Raw genomic sequence first — 17,974 nt, 5'->3', positions numbered from 1 at the left:
TGATGCCCGTGGGAGGTCGGGCTCAGGGAACTGGTCTTTGGAGTACTTCTGAGTGAGGTCAGAGCTGCTGTGTTGCCTAATGTGATTTTTAGAGTAGAATGGCGTGTGGCTAAAAAACAGTATGACTGAGCTCTTAACCCCATAACAGCCCTCAAATATCCATGTAAGTGTTGTCTCCTTCAGAGTTTCAAAAGTGGTCACTTAAAAAGACAAAATTTACTTGAATTGTACACCTCTTGATTGATATCATGGAAGAAAGCACCTAGATTTTGCTCTCCGTAGGCTCTGGGTTCAAAGACTGGCTTGTCACTTATTAACATTATGCATGTTATGTAACATTGCTGAATCCCAGTTTTTTAGTCTTTAAAATGGGGATTAAAATGTCACACTTATTTGATTGCTGGGAAATTTAAATGAACTAATATGTGTGCCTGTTACACAAGAGTTGACAATAAATAATACTTTCTTTTCCTTTCCCCTTAAGTTTTTTTCCCCTCTAGACTTCCTCATTTCCATCTTCTCAGAACCTGGCAGTGCCAGGCAGGTATTTGTTGAGTCAAAGAAAAATGTTTTAGAAAGGTGTTCAGATCATTCATTCGTTCACTCACCAATTATTAGTTGCATATCTGCAGTGTATCAGGCTTGGGGTAGTGCGATCAATAACATAGTCATAGTCTACGTCATCACTTTTTAAAGTCTAGCTGGGAGAAAAACATTACACAGATTAGAGTAATGAATCACTTTGGTCCTTGAGGTGGGATTTAAATTTTGGAAATAGCCAAAATCACTTGGTGTCAAGTCCGACGAGTATGGTTTTCAAGCTATACTTGAAACTGATTTTGGTCAGATACAAGAAATAGCAATAAACTGTTACCTGTAACTGGTTCTGAAAGTCCTAAGAGAGGTGCTTCTAAAGTATTTTTGAGGAATGATGGCATCAGTGGTGTAAGTATAAGCACTGTCTAGAGTGTCTGTCTCATTAGGCAGCAGAGTTGATGGGATGGGATCATGGTAGGTAAGGTGTTCCAGAGACTTAGAATGGCCTGAAATAAGGCCCAAGAACAAATCAAGTAGCTGGACAATAGGGCAGTGAACATGTCTTCTGGAGAGGAAGAGTAAGAGTAAGAGGAGATGGGCAGTGCTGGTGGCTTGTAGCAAGACTTTTATGTAGACAGTTGGACTTAAAACTTTGTCAGTAAGTCAGTAGATGGCCAAGGGAAAACACAGAACAACAGATGTTTGTGTTGGCGTTAACAAATGCTTTGAGTGAGATTGTCTAATGAGGCTCATTCATTCATTCAGTAAATACTTAACGAGTGCCTACTGTGAGCCTAGAGGCATTGCTCTAGTTGCAAGGGGTGTGGTGGTGAACAAGACAGGCAAGGGCCCTGCTCAGGTGGAGTTTTCTGCTAATGACAACCTTCCCTCCTGGGTGAGTGGGAGGGCCTGGGGCTCCAGTGTGGTTTTGGGAGTCTTGAGAGGCAGGTGAAGGTGAGGTAGGCCCCCACCTGTGGATGTGGACACAGGAAAATCGAAGTCCAAGTTCCAGCAAACCATTGACCCGGAAGCAAGGAACTGTGAAGGAGGCGATCTGGATCCAAACTCAAGGGCAGGGTCTGCTGAGGAGGTCAGGCGAGTCCAAGCTGGCGAGACCTGGCCTGGAACAGCATGAGAGGCAGGACGGCAGCCCTGAATGGGGTACCTGAAGCTGAGTCCATGGATGGGGAGGGAACTGCTTAAAGCCCTGAGTCCGAATGATAAAGTGAAAAACCTACAGTCAACTGTAAGACATTTTCTAAACAGCTTTATTGAACTAGAAAGTGTCTATTGACAGTGGTTTAAAATGAATGGGATTTTTATTTAGGTCTTAGGTTACTCAGGGTCATGTGGAGATTTTCATCTTATCAATGTTTGTCCTGTCATCTAGATGTAACACACTCAAGGCCAGCTTCTGAAAATTAGATTGGCTTATTTTTCTAATCTGAACTCAGGAAAATACTACCCATTCTTCTGTCTCCCAACAATCTAATGTACGTACATAGAATGTTGAAATGCATGAGACAATGCATATTATTATTATTTTTTTTAAGCTTTTGATAAAAGGAGTGGACAAGGGAAGCAGCGTTAGTCTTTGAACCTGGGTCTGAAAGAAATGGAAATCATTGCATAAGACTAATACGTCATGGTTTGCATGACCCTTTTCACATATTTTGACTCATTTGATTTACTCAAAACCTTATCAATCAGTCAGCACAATTGTCTCCATTTTATAGATGAGGAAACTGAGACTCAGACCTGCCCCTCCCCTCTTTTTGTAGTTTTAGTGGGAAGAATCAGTGTGGAGGAAATATTGAGTGTTTGTTCAGGCTGATACTTGTATTGTTTTTTAGTCTTGCGAATAGGGGAAAGCAGATAAGGATGGCTAGATTGGTGACAGAATAAATGCAAGTTGCATTAAAACTATAAGGTTAGTCTTCGTAAGAGGTTGAGTATATGGGGAGGAGAGTGTATCTTATCAGGGGACCTTATGGAGCATTCTTCCTTTCTTTCTTTAAATTATTTTATTGAGGTCACATTGGTTTTTAACATTGTGTAAATTTCAGGTGTACATCATTCTGTTTTGGCTTCTGTGTAGACTGCATTGTGTTCACCACCAAAAAGTCTAGGTGTCATCCATCACTGGACACATGTGCCCTTGTACCCTTTCACCCTCCCCTCACCCCCTTCCTCTCTGGTGACCAGCAGTCTTTCTCCTTATCTATGTGTTTGTTTGTTTATCTTCATATGAGTGAAATTATATGGTATTTGTCTTTCTCTGTCTGGCTTGTTTCACTTGGCATACTACCCTCAAGGTCCATCCTTGTTGTCATAAATGGCATGATTTTGTCTTTTTTTATAGCTGAGTAGTATTCCATTGTATATGTATATCACATCTTCTTTATCCTTTCATCCATTGATGGACACTTGCTTTGCTTCCACATCTTGGCTATTGTGAATAAGAGCATTCTTCCTTTTAAGAAGGTCCTCAGGGGAAACATCAGCCACAGCCTAGGGAGCCTGTGCTCCTTTTCAACTACTGCTTTCCCTGCTGCATGGAGTCAGGCCGGGCAGGAGAGGGCAGGTCAGATGCACACTTGCTTTCAGGGGACTTAGAATCATGTCTTCCACTTTGTATAGAGCTTTCCTTCCCCTTTAATTCTATTTCCTCCTGATTAGATACGTCCTTCCTCTGACAAGAGCGCAGTAGCTTTTGAGAAGTTAACTCTCTTTTATGGTTCAAAATTCTAAATGGTAGCAATAGTTAGGATTAAACAGAGTGCCCAGAGCTTTAGGAGTTGCAGCTGGGTTATATTACTAGGGCTCTGCTAGGAAGGATTGTGACCAAGTTCAGGAATGATCCAGATGAGAAAATGTTGCAATGCACAGGATAATTTGTGTTGGGGAGGAGAGCTGAAACTCTGCAAAGTGGCGTCCTGAACCAACTTGTTTTTCAGCTCCCAGGGAAATTTGTTAGGTAGTTGGAGAGAGAGAGAGAAAGATTGAGGAGAAGGAGAGGAACTTAAAAGACTTTACTTGATGGAGCCTAACTCCTTTGTATTCTTTCTGCTGACAGCTAGGAGGCTTATTGTCTCTGAGTACAGATGTGAGATAGCATCACACCTTGTGGCTTCCCCTCATCCCTGTGGGGGCTCACTGCCCCAGTGTCTGACCCGCGGTATATCGTATGGTTGCCCAGTAGCTACAGGCAGCTAATGAGCAGGGAAGAAATGGCTAGTGCAACAGAGAAGCTGATTTCTTAATTTATTTAACTTTAACCACTTGAAATTTTAATTTAAAAATGTACTTGATTCAGTTATTAAAAATCTTTTAAAATATGTTTGGGACAGCTTAGGTGAGTGAATTTACCTGTTCAACTGTGAATTTTATGAAATCTAAATATAGATCAAGTATTTCCAGTGAAAATTTAGCTTCTGATTTGAAATGTGCTGTAATGTGAACTAGATACTAGATTTCAAAGGCAGTATAAAAAAAGTAAAATATCTCAATAATTTTATGTATTGAGTATATGTTGAAAGAATATTTTAGGTATATTGGTTAAATGTAGTATATTATTTAAATTAATTTTACCTGTCTGCTTTTTTTTAATGTGGTTACTAGAAAATGTTAAATTACATGCCACATGTGCTCACATTATATTTGTCAGACAGTTCTAGTCTAGATAATGCCTTATGGGATCCATTGCATGTGTCATTAGAACGTTCTAGGGAACATCTCTAGACTTCAAAAGTTAGAGACACATTTTTCCCATTGTATGGCTAGGCTCTTTTATATGCATGGGTTTTATGACACTTGAGGGCTGGAAAATAGGTTATAAGAGTAAGTTAATTGAGAAGATAACTTTGCTTGTGTTAATCAGAATGATTTTCAAATGCGTTTTCACACACAGAAACCACTGATTCTCATGAGAACAAAGAACCTCATTAGTGCTTTGTCATGTGTGTCTGTTCATTCCATTCACCTTTTCTTCAGGCAGAAATCCTGGTGATTGTCAACATAGATTTGATTTGCTTGTGGCAAGGAATATAAAGTCACACAACCAAAGGAGAATTCAATAGCGTTAAAGGAAATATTAGCCCTTTTCTAGCTCCTGTTTCAGCCCTACAAGCTCCAGGTGATTTTCAAAGTCCCTATTTCAACTTTTTGGTACAATTTTCCAGATCTTCCTATTTATAGATTTTGCTTGTTGGCAGCTCCATGCTAGGACCTCTGTTGACACCTCTGGTGAGGCTTGACTGGTGAGGCTGTAGCGTGCTTTCACAGCTTACTTCGCAAGTTGTTTTCTAAAGATGCAAAGAGAATTCCTGCCCACTCTGGTAGTTCTGCAGCTGAGTGAATTCCAGATGATAAAGCCATATTCACGCCACAATTCTATCACTGCTTCAGAATTGTGTTTTACTTAAAGAAAGAAGAGATAAAATACTAATGTCCAGATGCTTGGAAACTGTTGAAAATTTTATAGGAAGAATTTGTTTCTAATGAGTTTTCTTGAGACTGTTTTTTTTTTTATTTTAAATCAAGGAATGAATAAACAAATCAGCTTAAGTTAAGGTTCTTAAGTAAGCTACCCTTACCCTTCAGAGCTACTTTATACACAGACTGGATCGTGATGACCAAGAGTTTAAAAAACATAATAGGCAGAAGGTGACTCTTGAGAAAGAGGATGTCTTTGGGTTTAGGACTGCTGACTCCATCCAGAGCAGTTAATATGATTCATTCCAGAATCTTGTTAGCCCTTCAACCTCAATCCCTACATCAGTCAAGTAGGTTTTGTGCTAGTTCTGGTGACATGACTCCTAGGGGTGTTAGGAAGATAGAGCAGCATGTAGTTGAAGACTTTTAAGCTGTCTTGGTAAACCTTCATAGGCTCAAGATTTCTACTAGTTCAGGGTTCTAAGATTTTATTAAGAAGTCAGCTGCTTGGAGTTCAAAGCATTTCTTCAGATCATAATCAGTTGATAGTTTGGTGTGCAAAAGTAAAGACCTATCCACTACTGGCAGGGTTTCTTTGGGAAAAAAATGTGTCCCACTTGCCACTTTAGAATGGCACATAGGCAGCCCTGACAGCCATCATGGGGATCATGCGCCTCAAGTAGTGAAAAGAGGCTCCCTAGTCTCCAGTCTACTTGATGGAGATTCATTCTTGAGCAGGAGAAAGGAGTCTGGGGCCCGAGCACATGAAGACAGACAGACCCTTCTGGATGGGAGAGGAGGAAGGAGGGCAGGCCAGAAGTGGAATGGGGTTTCATTCCCTCTTGCTTCTCCTTCCTTAACTTTGTCTTGTTCCTGCTACACACTTCAGGTGCAGCCAGTGTGAGAACATGGACTCTATGTGGAGAGCTCAGAAATTGAGGCTGAGCAGCCTTCCTGGGGTGTGGATGGGGGAACTCCAAAGGCAGTTGGGAGAAAAGAGGAACCACTTCAGACACACCTGTCTAGGGCAGTTGTTCAAATGTAGGTCAGCTAGTCATCATTCAGGAACTTCCTGTGTTACCCTGATAATCTCTCTCTTATAGTTAAAGGCAGAACAATAGCAATTTACTCAAGAGGGAAGGACAATTAGCAAATTGATTAATAAAGTTTCTAAAAACCTGTTGTGAAAGGTAATCATTTAATATGTCTTGATTTACTTTTCTTATTTATATCTTGATTTAAGATAGTGATTCTCAGCCTTACCCTCTGCATATTGGAATCACTTAGGAAGCTTTCAAAATATTGATGCCTGCCTGATTTACTGGAATGCTGGGATTTTTTTTTTTTTTTTTTCCTTAAAGCTTCTCCAGATGATTCTGATGTGCAGTCAGGATTCAGAATACTTGATTTAAAATGTGTTTCCTGAATTGTTGGCTGATCCTGAGTCCCTGAAGTATGTGGAAATTCAAGCATGTTTCTCATGTACTATTGAGTACTAATAGTTTTAATGAAGGTACAGGATCTTATGTAAAAAACTATTAATGAGCCTCAACATCAGGGCTACAGGCATGTAGCACAAGCTGTTTAATGTTCTGTTAATCACTGTTGTCATCATGTACACACACACACTTCTATATTTCATTCTCATTCCTGTCTTTAAGTTTTTAGAAAGGTACTAATGCTGATGGCATTTTTCATAGTAATAGTCACCTTATCAGCAGAGCATGTTTTCCATAATCAGTTGTCAAAAACAAAACTCCCAGGTCTTTCTAACCATGACCACAGTGAAGGGGACAGTGCCTTTTCTGAGTTCCCATGAGTCTTGTGTCTAAGAATCAGGAAATTTCTATGATTTTTGACAAGTGTAGATAGAAATTATTTGCAAAGATGTTAGTATTTCTGGAAATTTTTTCTAAAAGAGGAAGTGCAGGTGCGTGACATTCTTCATCGGTGTTCAAGGTTGTTTATCTGTTGCTTTTTATGGTTATAGAGGCTGGGGGAGAACAAAAGATAAATTCTGCCCTAATTCTTTAGTCAGTCATATAGTGAGGTCCTTGTCAATTTTCCCTCTTGATTTCAATTGTTAGTTTCCCATTTTACCACATAAAGATAGGTTTAGTTCTTAAAGCATACGTGAAAAGTCATACTTTATTTGGGACTTCTCAAATTCCTTATCAAAATAGTGCCTTGCATTTATAAAGAGCCTTTGTTTCAAGAAACTCATATTTCATAAGCTTCATCTCATTTATCTTTAAAATAATATTATGTGAGAGTAGGAGTTGGCTACAATTATGCCGGTTTCTCAACACTGAGATGTTAACTTATTTCTTTTACATTCCTTTTTAAGTATAGCATTCTTGTATGGTTTTGTTGAAAATTACTTGGGTAGTAAACATTTTCCAGAGATATAAATCTTTTCCAGATCTAATTTGTGCTTGTTACTCTAGGTAGAGTTTACAGGGCTTTTTCTATTTCTATTTATTTCGCAGCCTAAGGCAACCCAGGAATTATCTGATATATGTAGAGCAAGGGACTTCGTTTGGTTTGACCACAGTAGGGATTGTAACCCAGCCTTCTTCCTTCCCTGTTGAGGCCTGTGGGGGTGGTGCTGTCTCCTGGTTCATTGGAAGTGGGCTGGATCCAGGTAGGACCCCGTGGGACTTCATGCACACAGCTTCATTGGTGCTGCCATTTTAGAGACTTTATTCAGCATTTCTATGGAGAGTACCCTCATCTGAATTAGAATGTAAATCTTGCTCTGGTGTCAAGTCTTTGAAACCTAAGATTTCTTATTAGGCATGTGGTCCATTTAAGCCATAGATATTTTGTGAAGATTAACCAAAGGGCAGAAAACCTTTTTAGTTTTAAAGTAGGTCTGCGTTGCCTCTCCTCCAGCCACCCCTAACCAGCTGGGGTTGTGGGTTTGCGCCGTAACTTCTCGTTCTCTCTCTTTCTTCCTTTTACAAGACTTCCAGGATACAGCCATTCAAGAAAGAAGTGAAGATGTATTGCTGTGACAGAAAGAAGAAGCTGCTTGGGGTTGGGGGGCGAAGGGTTGATGAGGCACGAGAAGGCAGGTGGGAAGGGAGGGAGGAATTAATGACTAAGGCACAGGTTCCCAAGCAACCCTTTGGGCTGCTTCTGCCTCCAGGCTTGCAGAAGCCTAACCCTCATCTTTTCCTCTGCTCAGGTTTTAAAGTCCTGTGAGTCCCCAGGGAGCTCCCACTCCAGGGGCTCTGTGAATGCCTAGGAGAGCGGTCACACAGCAGGTGGAACATGCCTGGAAGGTCTCTCTCCTTTAGGGGGAGAAATTGGGAAGCACTCTCTAATGGTGCCCTTGATACAACTAAATAGCAGCTCTCTCAGTTCATTACTCGTTAGCCCCAGGCAGGGACACCACAGGTTGGCTAATTGTAATAGCCAAACCATTAAGGGGAATAGCATTAATGGAGGAGAAAGCAGCTAATAATAAAGAGCCGAACTTGGCCACTTTGTTGGGCTCAGGATATAAAGTGCTCTTAATTTAGGTACCTGTTTCTTCTGCTTCTAGAATTAGTTAGGAAGAAAGGATTTAGTGACCTTCTTTCAAAAGGTTGATCAAAAGCTTAGGGGAATTTCTGGATAAATCCAACAGCAAGACTTTATTTTTCCCGGAGGTACTACCTGCTGGTTCTGTATAAATAAATTCACACCCCCTTCTTATGCTGGAGTGACCCACCATCAGTAGAACATGCACTTTCATGGGTTTCCAGGAGTGGCGATGTGTGTTGCTGAGCTCACGTGATCTCCGCTTTGAACTAACACCCTCATCTCCATCATGGCAGGGATTAGGGGCGGAGTCTGTGGCATGGAGTGGCCTTTAACTTTCTCACCCAGGTCTCGAGCCTGTGGCCTTGCCTGCATCAGCACTGGGTTCCAGCCAAACGAGCTGAGCCTTCTTCAAGCATCGACTTCCCTGGAAACCACAACCTGGCATGAAAAGGAATCACAGCTTGAGATTCTGCTTACTATTCATGTCAGAAATATTTAAGAAATTCAGAAGGAAAAAAAAATGCCGTAGCATCTCAGGGTTGGGAAGGATCTTAATTAAAATGTTTTAAAATTAGAACAATAAAGAAATCTATTTGAGGTTTTTGCTTTGGAGCTTGTCCTTAAAGGGGTCGCTCCTAGTTAGAGACACTGGTGCTTTTTCTACTTACATTCAGTAGAACCCTGGGAATCTGTGCTGGAAGGCAGGAGACTAATTGATAGAGAAGGGGATTGTGGTGTTTGTGTTTTGTTTGGATCTGTTCTGCCCACACTGCAATAAATAAGCTTTGACTTGCCAGGAGATATAAGGTCATATAAAGCAGCATTTTGGAGTTATAAGGCACCTTCAAGTTGAGCTCCTTCCCAGTATGGGAACCCCTTTTAGCATCATCTTTCAGCCTCAGCTTAAATTGGCTTTAGAGGGAACAATAAGCCACACACATGTTTCTAGTACACAGGTGTGTGTTGCTGGCCCTGCCCTCTGAGGTGCTACAGGTAAACCTTAACTCTTCTTTATCCTAGTCCTTCCCATGTTTGAAGACATCCACAAGGATCTTTTAAATCTTTTTTCCCCCATAGGCCACATAGATCCTTAGTGCCTTTATCCATTCCTCGTTTGAGAGCATGGGAGTCCGCATCCTCAGATCACTGGAGAAGCCTTATTGGGCTGTGGCCGCTATGGTTTCTGGAGGCAGACTCAGCTCCTTCTTGGTCTAGGGATCTGCACACCACAGGCACCGAATAAATGTTGACAGGGGCCTTTCCTCCTCACTGCTCCTGTTTGTGTCCCCCCTGTACTTTTAGATTTGCTGTTCTTGGATAAGTGAAAAGCAATTGAGTAAGGGAAATGTTCTGTTGTTGCTGTTAAAGAAAATATAGGAGATAAAAGTAACATATTTCTACTCAAAAATTCCCTAAGATGAGATTTCTAGACAAGGTGAAGTCATCATATGCACAGGCAATCTGTAAATGCCCTGGTGGCCCTGCTGATTGTGTCCCACAGTTAGTACCTCTCCCTGGATGGATTCTAATGGCCACCCCTGCTCAGAGGTCATGCCAGGAGAACATCTCTAGTACATCGTATTTAGTCCCCTTCCTTTGGCTAAATGTGTCACCCCCTCCATCTGTGTTCCCAATAGGATTAGCAACAGGTGTAAGAAAGTCGGCTCCCTGGATTAGGTGGCTCTGTTAAGTGACCCTCAGGAACCCCACTGGGGTTCTCACTCTGTGAGGAGTAGGGGCAGAAAGCAATGAAATATTCCAAAGCTATAACGGTTCGTATGAGCTTGAGCTTATCTCTTGGGATTCCCCATAAGTTGTGAAACCATTGTTGTCTGGCCGGCATGACTGAAATGTAATTTCTTATTTCTCCTCTTTGTACCAGCTATACCATCTCCTGAGCTGGTGGCCTGAAGCGCTTACTTACTCCCTGCGATCTTCAGATCAGGTTCCTCATGTGGAATGGAGACAATGATATCTTCCTTGCAGGGTTGTTGCGAGTCTGAAATAAAATAAAGGCTCCATGGACAGTACATTCCAAGTGCTCCCTTAATGCCAGCTCCCTTTCCTGATTGTTTCAATGACTGTATTTTCCACCTACGTTTGGGATGTATGTTCTGAGTGGTGTAAGTATTTATGTATGAATACTCATGTATTTATGGGAAAAACGATACAGAACTTTTAATATTGGGCCGTCCTGAAAATTCTAGGATTTGTGGTTGCAGAATTCATAATGCCGAGCACAAGTCCTGGCTCCTACTGGATACTTGATGAGTGCTGAAATAGTTCATAGCAATCAGGGAGAAAAAACCTTAATGACCTTTTACAGCAATGCTTGGTTACAGGGCTTGTTGCTAATGCTTCTTTTTATTCACCTCACTGTGCATCACTAACATAGTTCAGGGTAAGAGGAAGACTTAAGATGCTTTGACTTAATTGTATCTGTTTGACAGACACAATACACTGTCTTCTGATTGTAAGATGTAATAGGCCGGGAAAGTGAGGAAAGGGACTAGTGAAGCCAGGCTTGTAGGAAGATCCCCACTTCGGTGCGAATGTGGTGTGCCCAGCGTACCCTCTCCCCTGAGGGCTGAATGGGTGTCTGGGTAATGAAAGGGGGAATCTCCAGAGACCAAGAGTGTAGTTCCCACCCACTCTAATTCTCCTGGGCAGACCCTCTTTTTTTTTTTCCACCCTGACATTACTGCAAACACGTTACAAGCCAAAGATCAATCGGGTTGTAAAATTCTAATGACTCAGCATCCATAGGGATGTTTCTCTCAGGAGAAGAGCTGGACGCTAAAAGGAAAGCCGACTCAGCCCGCTGGTTTAGATGTCTTCTGGAACCTCTATGAGATGGAAAATAGCATCACAACCTCACTGCTGTGATTTGATGGATCTGGTTTTTCTACTTCAAAATTCGTGTTTGAATACCTCAGATCGTAAGGTATATCCCAGATCCTAAGGTATACTGTTTCTTTCTGGGGAGGTGCCAGAAATGCCGTGGTCTGTGGCTGTGTGTACAATGTATATTTAGGAAAGAAGACTGACGTTTGCATCTTCTCTCAAGTTCTTTAAGTTGATCTTGCTAAATTTGGGGGTGAATAAAATATTCAATGTAGTTTTTCAAGTGAAAGAAATTAACATTCAAGAATATGTTAGTTTAGGTTCCTGTGTATTTCTATTTGCATCCATGACTCCAAAAACCTAGAGAACTGTGCAGCTCAAATTTCACTCTTGTTCAGTTTTTTGGCAATGTGTCGCTTTTGCTTGTTAATGAAAGCTTATTTAAAGGAAGCCAAAGCCACCACCTTGAATCATTTTGCAGCCAGAAGAGTGTACGTGAATAACTCTGTATTCAGACTTCAGTTTAGTAAATCTCGATAAAGAGCTTCCCATAGGAGAGGTTCTTCTGTTCAGTCTATGGAAGATTGTAGTACAAGCATCAGCTTTCCTAAGCAGGCAGCTTTCTTAAAATCCTGCAGGGTGGAAAAGAGTCCTTCCCTCAAAATCTTGCCTGTTACAAGTATGACCATTCTATCTCTGGTGCCCACTCTTCTCCATCTTGCCAGGCTTGCGGGTTTTCCATGTAGTAACGGGACACATAAGTGCAGCAAAATGCAAACGGCACCTGTAGCATTTTTACCATAGTTTCCCAGAAAGTGATCCCCGCCACCACTCTTTCCATGACACTCGTCTTCCTCAGGGCTTTACACAGGCTTCAGAAACCATCATTGGGGGTGATCCTGGCATTTACAATGGAGACAGTGACTATTTCTGGAAAAAGTTCCTAAATCAAGGACATTTCAGTCCTACAGTAGAGGAATCTTTGAAATTACCTGTAAACCACCTTTTGTGCAAGTACAACCAAACTTAATTTGTGTACCTTTATTTCCAGAAAGTTAATATTTAGTTAGCAGTAAGTTCTAAGTTTCTCAACCTTTCCACCTTTTCAAAGAGTTAATGGTGTAAAAACAAATACACAAGGGCACTAGGGAGAGCCCCATGATTTATAGGAGCTCTATGTTGAATCATTTTGAAAAGGAAAGACTTTTTTGATAATAAGAATCTTCATTTTTTGACTCTTCTGTGATATGCAGCCATGGCATGGGGTCGGGGAGAGTAGAAATGCCATTCTCCTACTGAGCACAAGATGTATATGCTTGTTCTGTGTGATCGTCACAGGTTCCTAAGCACTCAGTTTAAAAATGAGCAGAATTAGGTGGGTGCCCTTCCTTGGCCTTCATGGTTGGGAGAGGAACAAGGAGAGGGAACGTAACTCATTTTGGTTTCGATAGTGGTACTTGCTACAAGCCTACTCCATATTCCATTTAAATCTTAAAAAAAAAGCTTTCTATAATGTTTAGTAAAATTTACATTTCATCCCTTGCCGAAAACTATTTTTAGCCTTATTTTCTCTTTGCAGAGCTTTGTGCTGCTCCCCACCCCGCTTCTCATAGGTATTACAATCGGCCTCAGAAATGGCAGGGCTTCCCTTTTGTTCAGCCAGTTGGTTTGGTAAGTTGCGTCTGCAAATTTGGGAGGAGTGTGTTTTATTTTTTTCAGCATCTAAACAATAATGTAACCACATCACGGCATTTTTAGTCACATCCTTGACCTCCACTGGCTCTTTATCCCCTCTACACCACTTGAATGCATTAATATCACTGTCTGTAGCATTTTAATTTAATTTGAGTAGTGGTTATAATCCTCTTGGGAAAATCATTATCCCCTCTGTAATGTTAAAATAAAACACCTCTGGTTTACATTCGACTGACAGTTTGCTTTAGAGGTGAAAGAGCTGTAAGCGGGTACTCCCCTTCGTTTTCTTGGGGTCAGACCAGAAAAGCAGTTGTGAGAATAAAGAGGTTTCCTTTATTTGGGAAATTGGATGTTAATCTCCTTAAGCTGCTCTGTGTAGATGTCACCATCTGAGATAGTGGTATTTGTTTCATATTTCTAATTGCTGATGGTCTGTTGATTGTGCCACTGTAGATGTTAAGTGCATGGTTATAGTAATAGATTAAAAAATGAGGTCCACATCAGTCACTCTAGAGATTAACAAAAAGAGAGACAGAGGAGATAAGTCTGTGGTGTGGATTCCCAGGTGTGTGGTTTGTTCTCCTCAGAGAGGAGCCCCTGCCCTGGGCAGCATCCTCTCTGAGGTCCCCTGAGTGCTCTGCTGGCACTGAACCCAGTGTCACAGATAGATATGTAATGGCGCTAGCAAATTGCCTGAAGCCCCAGAAGCATATTTTGCTTTTCCCCCTCTTGGTCAAGGTACCCTCTCTTCAGTTACCAACAAGTCTCTTTATTGAACCTTTTAAAAAGTGCTTCCTGTCCCAAGCTTACGGTGTTGCAATATTGTTGAATGGAAACCATCATCGGGAATGAGAGAAGTTCAGGGTCCACAATCACTTAGTTTCTGGCCTTCTTTTTTATAGGTTTCATCATGAAATAGCACAGTTCTCTCCATCTCAAATTGTTTGGAGGTGGGGGTGGCATCAAATCCCAGGGCAAGCACTGAGGTGTGGCGTCTCAGTGTAGCAGTACGAACAGGGAACCACGCAGAAATACAAACACACAGGGGCTGCCTCCAAAGAAAGTATAGTGAAAGGAAGATGCAACACGATAATTTAGCAAGTCAGAATGCATACATTTTAAAGATGATGCCTAGCTTGACTCTTATCAGTTGACTGGAGGTAGATTTCCCAAGAAAAAAGGAAAATCCACCCTGATGGCTGGGTTTCTCCCATCTTGTCCTTGATGGAGTTGGTGAGGGGTGAGGGAGCTGGGATGAGGTGGCCGCTCACGCCTATGGATGACTTAGAGGATCTTGTGAGTTTCTCCTTGCTTTAAGAGAAAGTCACTGTATTATGAAATGCCGTCTTCTTTTTTTCTCGCACTCATACCATGCCATTTGAAAACTCTTTGGCTGCACCATGTTTTCTTCATCAACAGTTTCACTTCTGCAAAAACCCTAACAAAACAGAAAGCTATTTCTGGGAATAAAGTTAACGGTAGATATCTGGACATATATTGGGACTGGGAGGTTCTTCGAGGGTTAAAGCTTATGGAGAATTTGTTAAACTAGAAAAACAGAGTATGTTTCAAAGACTGAAAAGCCTATCTCACCTTGAAAAACCCCTAAACAGATTTTGTAGGTTTCCCATATGTGTTTTTATGTCATTGCCTCTTTCACACCAAAAACCCCAAACCAAACACCAAAAATATAACTCATCCTTAAGTTAGAGTTGCTCAAAATATGTGTGATGTTTGGTAAAGTTCAAGAAAAGTGAAGTTGACGGTTTTACCTCTGGGTGACCTTTCACAGGACATCTTGATTGGTGTAGAAATGAAATCTAGGATGTATGTACCTGCCCTTAACTAAGAAATTCACCAGGAAACTTCAGGATGTATGTCTAAACAGAAATATTCCAAATGCTCTAGTCGCTGGTAGAGGATGCCTCAGGAAAGGTATAGCAATTCCATTGAGAAATGACAAAAATATGTATATATTCGTTTAAAATTGAAACTTCCTACCACAACCACCAAACTTTCCAGGCTCTGAGCAGAAGGGACGCTTTAGTTTGGTTACAGGGCCGGGGGACTCCCCTGCTTCCCTGTGCACATTGGATGAAATATAAAACGTTAGAGAACTATCTTTCCAAAATGTAAATAGTCCCTTCGCTTTATTTTAATCTGCAATTTTTTCTTTTGCTCTTGATTTCTGTTTTCATGATGGCATCTTACTGATTTTTTCCCCCCAACTTATTTTTGGACTCTGGTGTCCCACTTTACTTTGCCCAGTTAAACCACAGAAAGTAACGGAAGTTGTGTTTATGTATGGACTGCAACTAGTTGGTCTGTAGATCTAAGATGCAAATTGCGCTGCTCTTCTGGCTGAACACAGTAGTTGGTTTCTTGCCATTATTTGCCATGTTTTAACTTAAAACTAGTAATAATCCTTCCCGTCCCATCCAGTTGTTTTAATTGATCTAACAAACACGGCCTGTTTGAGTTTAAACAGTGGATCTGCCCAAGGCCCGCTCCCCCTTTCCTTGTCAGTTGAATAAGTATGTTCAGTTAAAGAGTACTTTCCTTAAATGCAGATAATTCTTTTGATGAGCTTGGAACTACTTCACAAGGAAAGGAAACATTGATTCTGAGATGGAGAATGAAGGGACAAGGAGATACCAGTTAATGTTGCAGATAATTCCCTGCTATGAAGGAAAAAATTAAACATTGGATATTTTTGGTTGTTGTGTAATGAGATAGGAAGAAAAATCTTAGTAGAAAAATCTTGCACATAGATTTATTAACTAAATTAGAATTTATAAACCATTATTTTGAGCTCCCCTCTGATTGGATCTGAGTATAGAATCATGCTTGTATTAGAAGTTGGGGCTATCGCCAGAGAAGAGGAAACATGGTTTTAATGTATTGGTGACATTAATTATGTGACTTGGAAAAGTAGTTTTTGAGAGAGTCGTCTGTAAAGCCATTTTCTTGGATGTACTGTTTCCTCAGCCTTGTCTCCCCTCTTTGCTTGAACAGACCACCACTAGCACAGAGAGAAAAAAATGGATGCTATTGACCTGAGTCCAAAGGAAAAGCCCAATTTTAAACCTTTCCAGAATTTTGTTATAAATCCCAAACTCTAGCGATCTGAACTAGAGGGGGGCCAGCCAGATTGCTGTGAAGCCTGGCTCAGCCCATGCCTGAATGCCCCCTCTCCCTTTTGCCTCCACCCCTCTCGCTGATTTCACACCTCAGTTCCAAGCTTTCATTGTCTTTTTTCCCCCCTCCCCTCTTCCTGCCCTTATTTTCAACAGCAGGAACGAATTTCATATACACCTCCAGAGAGCCCGGTGCCCACTTACGCCTCCTCGACTCCACTTCATGTTCCAGTGCCCCGAGCGCTCAGGATGGAGGAAGACTCGATCCGCCTGCCCGCGCACCTGCGTGAGTGTTCGCGCGAGGGGACGGGGAAACACAGACGGACCTACGGACAGACAGCCAGACCGACTGAGAGGGTCAGAATGCTTGGGGGCCAGGGGCAGGGCTAGAGGCTGGAGGGGGCAAGCGCTGAGATTGTTTACATGGGACTTAGCGAAGCTGCTTTGGAGTCACCCCAGAATGGCTTTGCAAAGCTTGAGATTCCTGTCCCTTGTTTCTCCGTGCATTTGTCTCTGACTATGACATGTTACCCAAAAAATCTGGAAAAGTGCAGTGTATGGCAGTCAACTAAATCTCCTAAGAGGCCTGAATTTGGGGGGAACTTTGTCTGTCTTCCTAAGTTCACACTTACTCCTCTTTCATATTTTCTTAGGCCCTGAGTTTTTCACAGTTTCTGAGTCAGACTCCCTCCCTGCTTTGCGTTTAAGCTGTATGCACTTCCTTTCTTGGCAGGGCCTCCCCCTTCCTCTTCTTCCACCTTGGCTGCTTCTCTTTCCTTCATTTACATGGCCTCCCTCTCCCGCTCCTGTCTGTACTCCCCTCTCTCTTGCCTCTCTCTGTCCCCATTGCCTCCACAGCTTCAGGCAGCTTGCAGTATTTCCACCTCTCTCTCTAGTCATCTTGACCCCTTGCCTCTACCACCTCCTCTGTCCAAGTCCTCAACCTCGACTTGGCAGAGCCTCAGGGCCCACACGCTTTTGCTACTGGGGCCAGTCTCCAGAGCAACTGACATCTGTCATTGGTTTTTGTCTGTCTTTCCTGTGCTGCCACCCAGCCCAGATGATGCAGTGGGATGGGGGCAGCTGGGGAAAATGAACCACCTGATTCTCACCCTGATCACCTTGTCCAAGAAAGTGCCAGATTCTCTGGCTTGAGTATTATCCTGGGGGAACACATGCAGGTTATGGTGGACATCAGGGGTCACCTTGGCCTTCCCCCAGTTGACTCCTAATAGCTGAAGTCCTAGCATGGCCATGCTTGCCATCTCTGTCTAGCATGGTAACGCTCCCCAGGTTATTCTCCTCCTCTTGTTCCATCCCTCCTGAGAAACCAGAAGGAAGGTTGCTTGCAGAAAGTGAGAATAGGAGACAGAGGATGCAGGCTTCTCTTTTCTCTCTCTGTGATAATTCAGGGAATCAGATGACTGTGACTCCAGGAGGTACTGGGGGACATTGCTGGCTTATCCCTTCTCCTCCACAGTGAGGAGGGTTGCTGGGAGTTTTGCAAGGAGCTGGGGCCGCGAGATTCCTTCCCTTCCTCCAGCCTGCTGTTTCCATCAGTATTTACAAAGTTGCTACATACTATGGTCAGCACATCCCAGCTTCAGTTACTGTCTTCTCCGCACTGAACTTTTAAAGAAGAGGTTGGTACTGTAAAGGTGCCAGGGTCATGACTACGGCCACTGTTGTCTGTAGTAAACTGGAGAGTAATGGCAGCATTGGAGCAGACAGGACGGGAAAAGAAACCACAGCCAGGTGACAGTATCTTTTCCTCCAGAAGCTGTCCTATGAACACT

The 17,974-nt window shown here is 42.2% G+C and overlaps 1 protein-coding gene across 4 annotated transcripts in view; it reads left to right on the top strand.

Moving 5' to 3' along the window:
- ETV6 (ETS variant transcription factor 6) overlaps positions 1-17,974 on the top strand; it is a 219,516-nt gene that overhangs the window by 74,001 nt on the left and 127,541 nt on the right. Inside the window, exon 2 of one of the 4 annotated variants that reach the window (XM_046665803.1) lies at positions 16,338-16,464. The exons of 1 other annotated variant lie outside the window; for it this stretch is intronic. In XM_046665803.1, the coding sequence (XP_046521759.1) occupies positions 16,338-16,464 (127 nt within the window). Of the gene's footprint in view, positions 1-16,334; positions 16,465-16,516; positions 16,536-17,974 lie in introns of those variants that run through there. 2 more of the 4 variants (XM_046665796.1, XM_046665822.1) reach the window with 2 other exon arrangements.

The sequence above is a fragment of the Equus quagga genome, chromosome 1 (genome assembly GCF_021613505.1).
Source record: "Equus quagga isolate Etosha38 chromosome 1, UCLA_HA_Equagga_1.0, whole genome shotgun sequence".
NCBI lineage: Eukaryota > Metazoa > Chordata > Mammalia > Perissodactyla > Equidae > Equus > Equus quagga.
The sequence above is the reverse complement of the archived record's forward strand: the minus strand, read 5'-3'. Positions and strand labels throughout refer to the sequence as shown.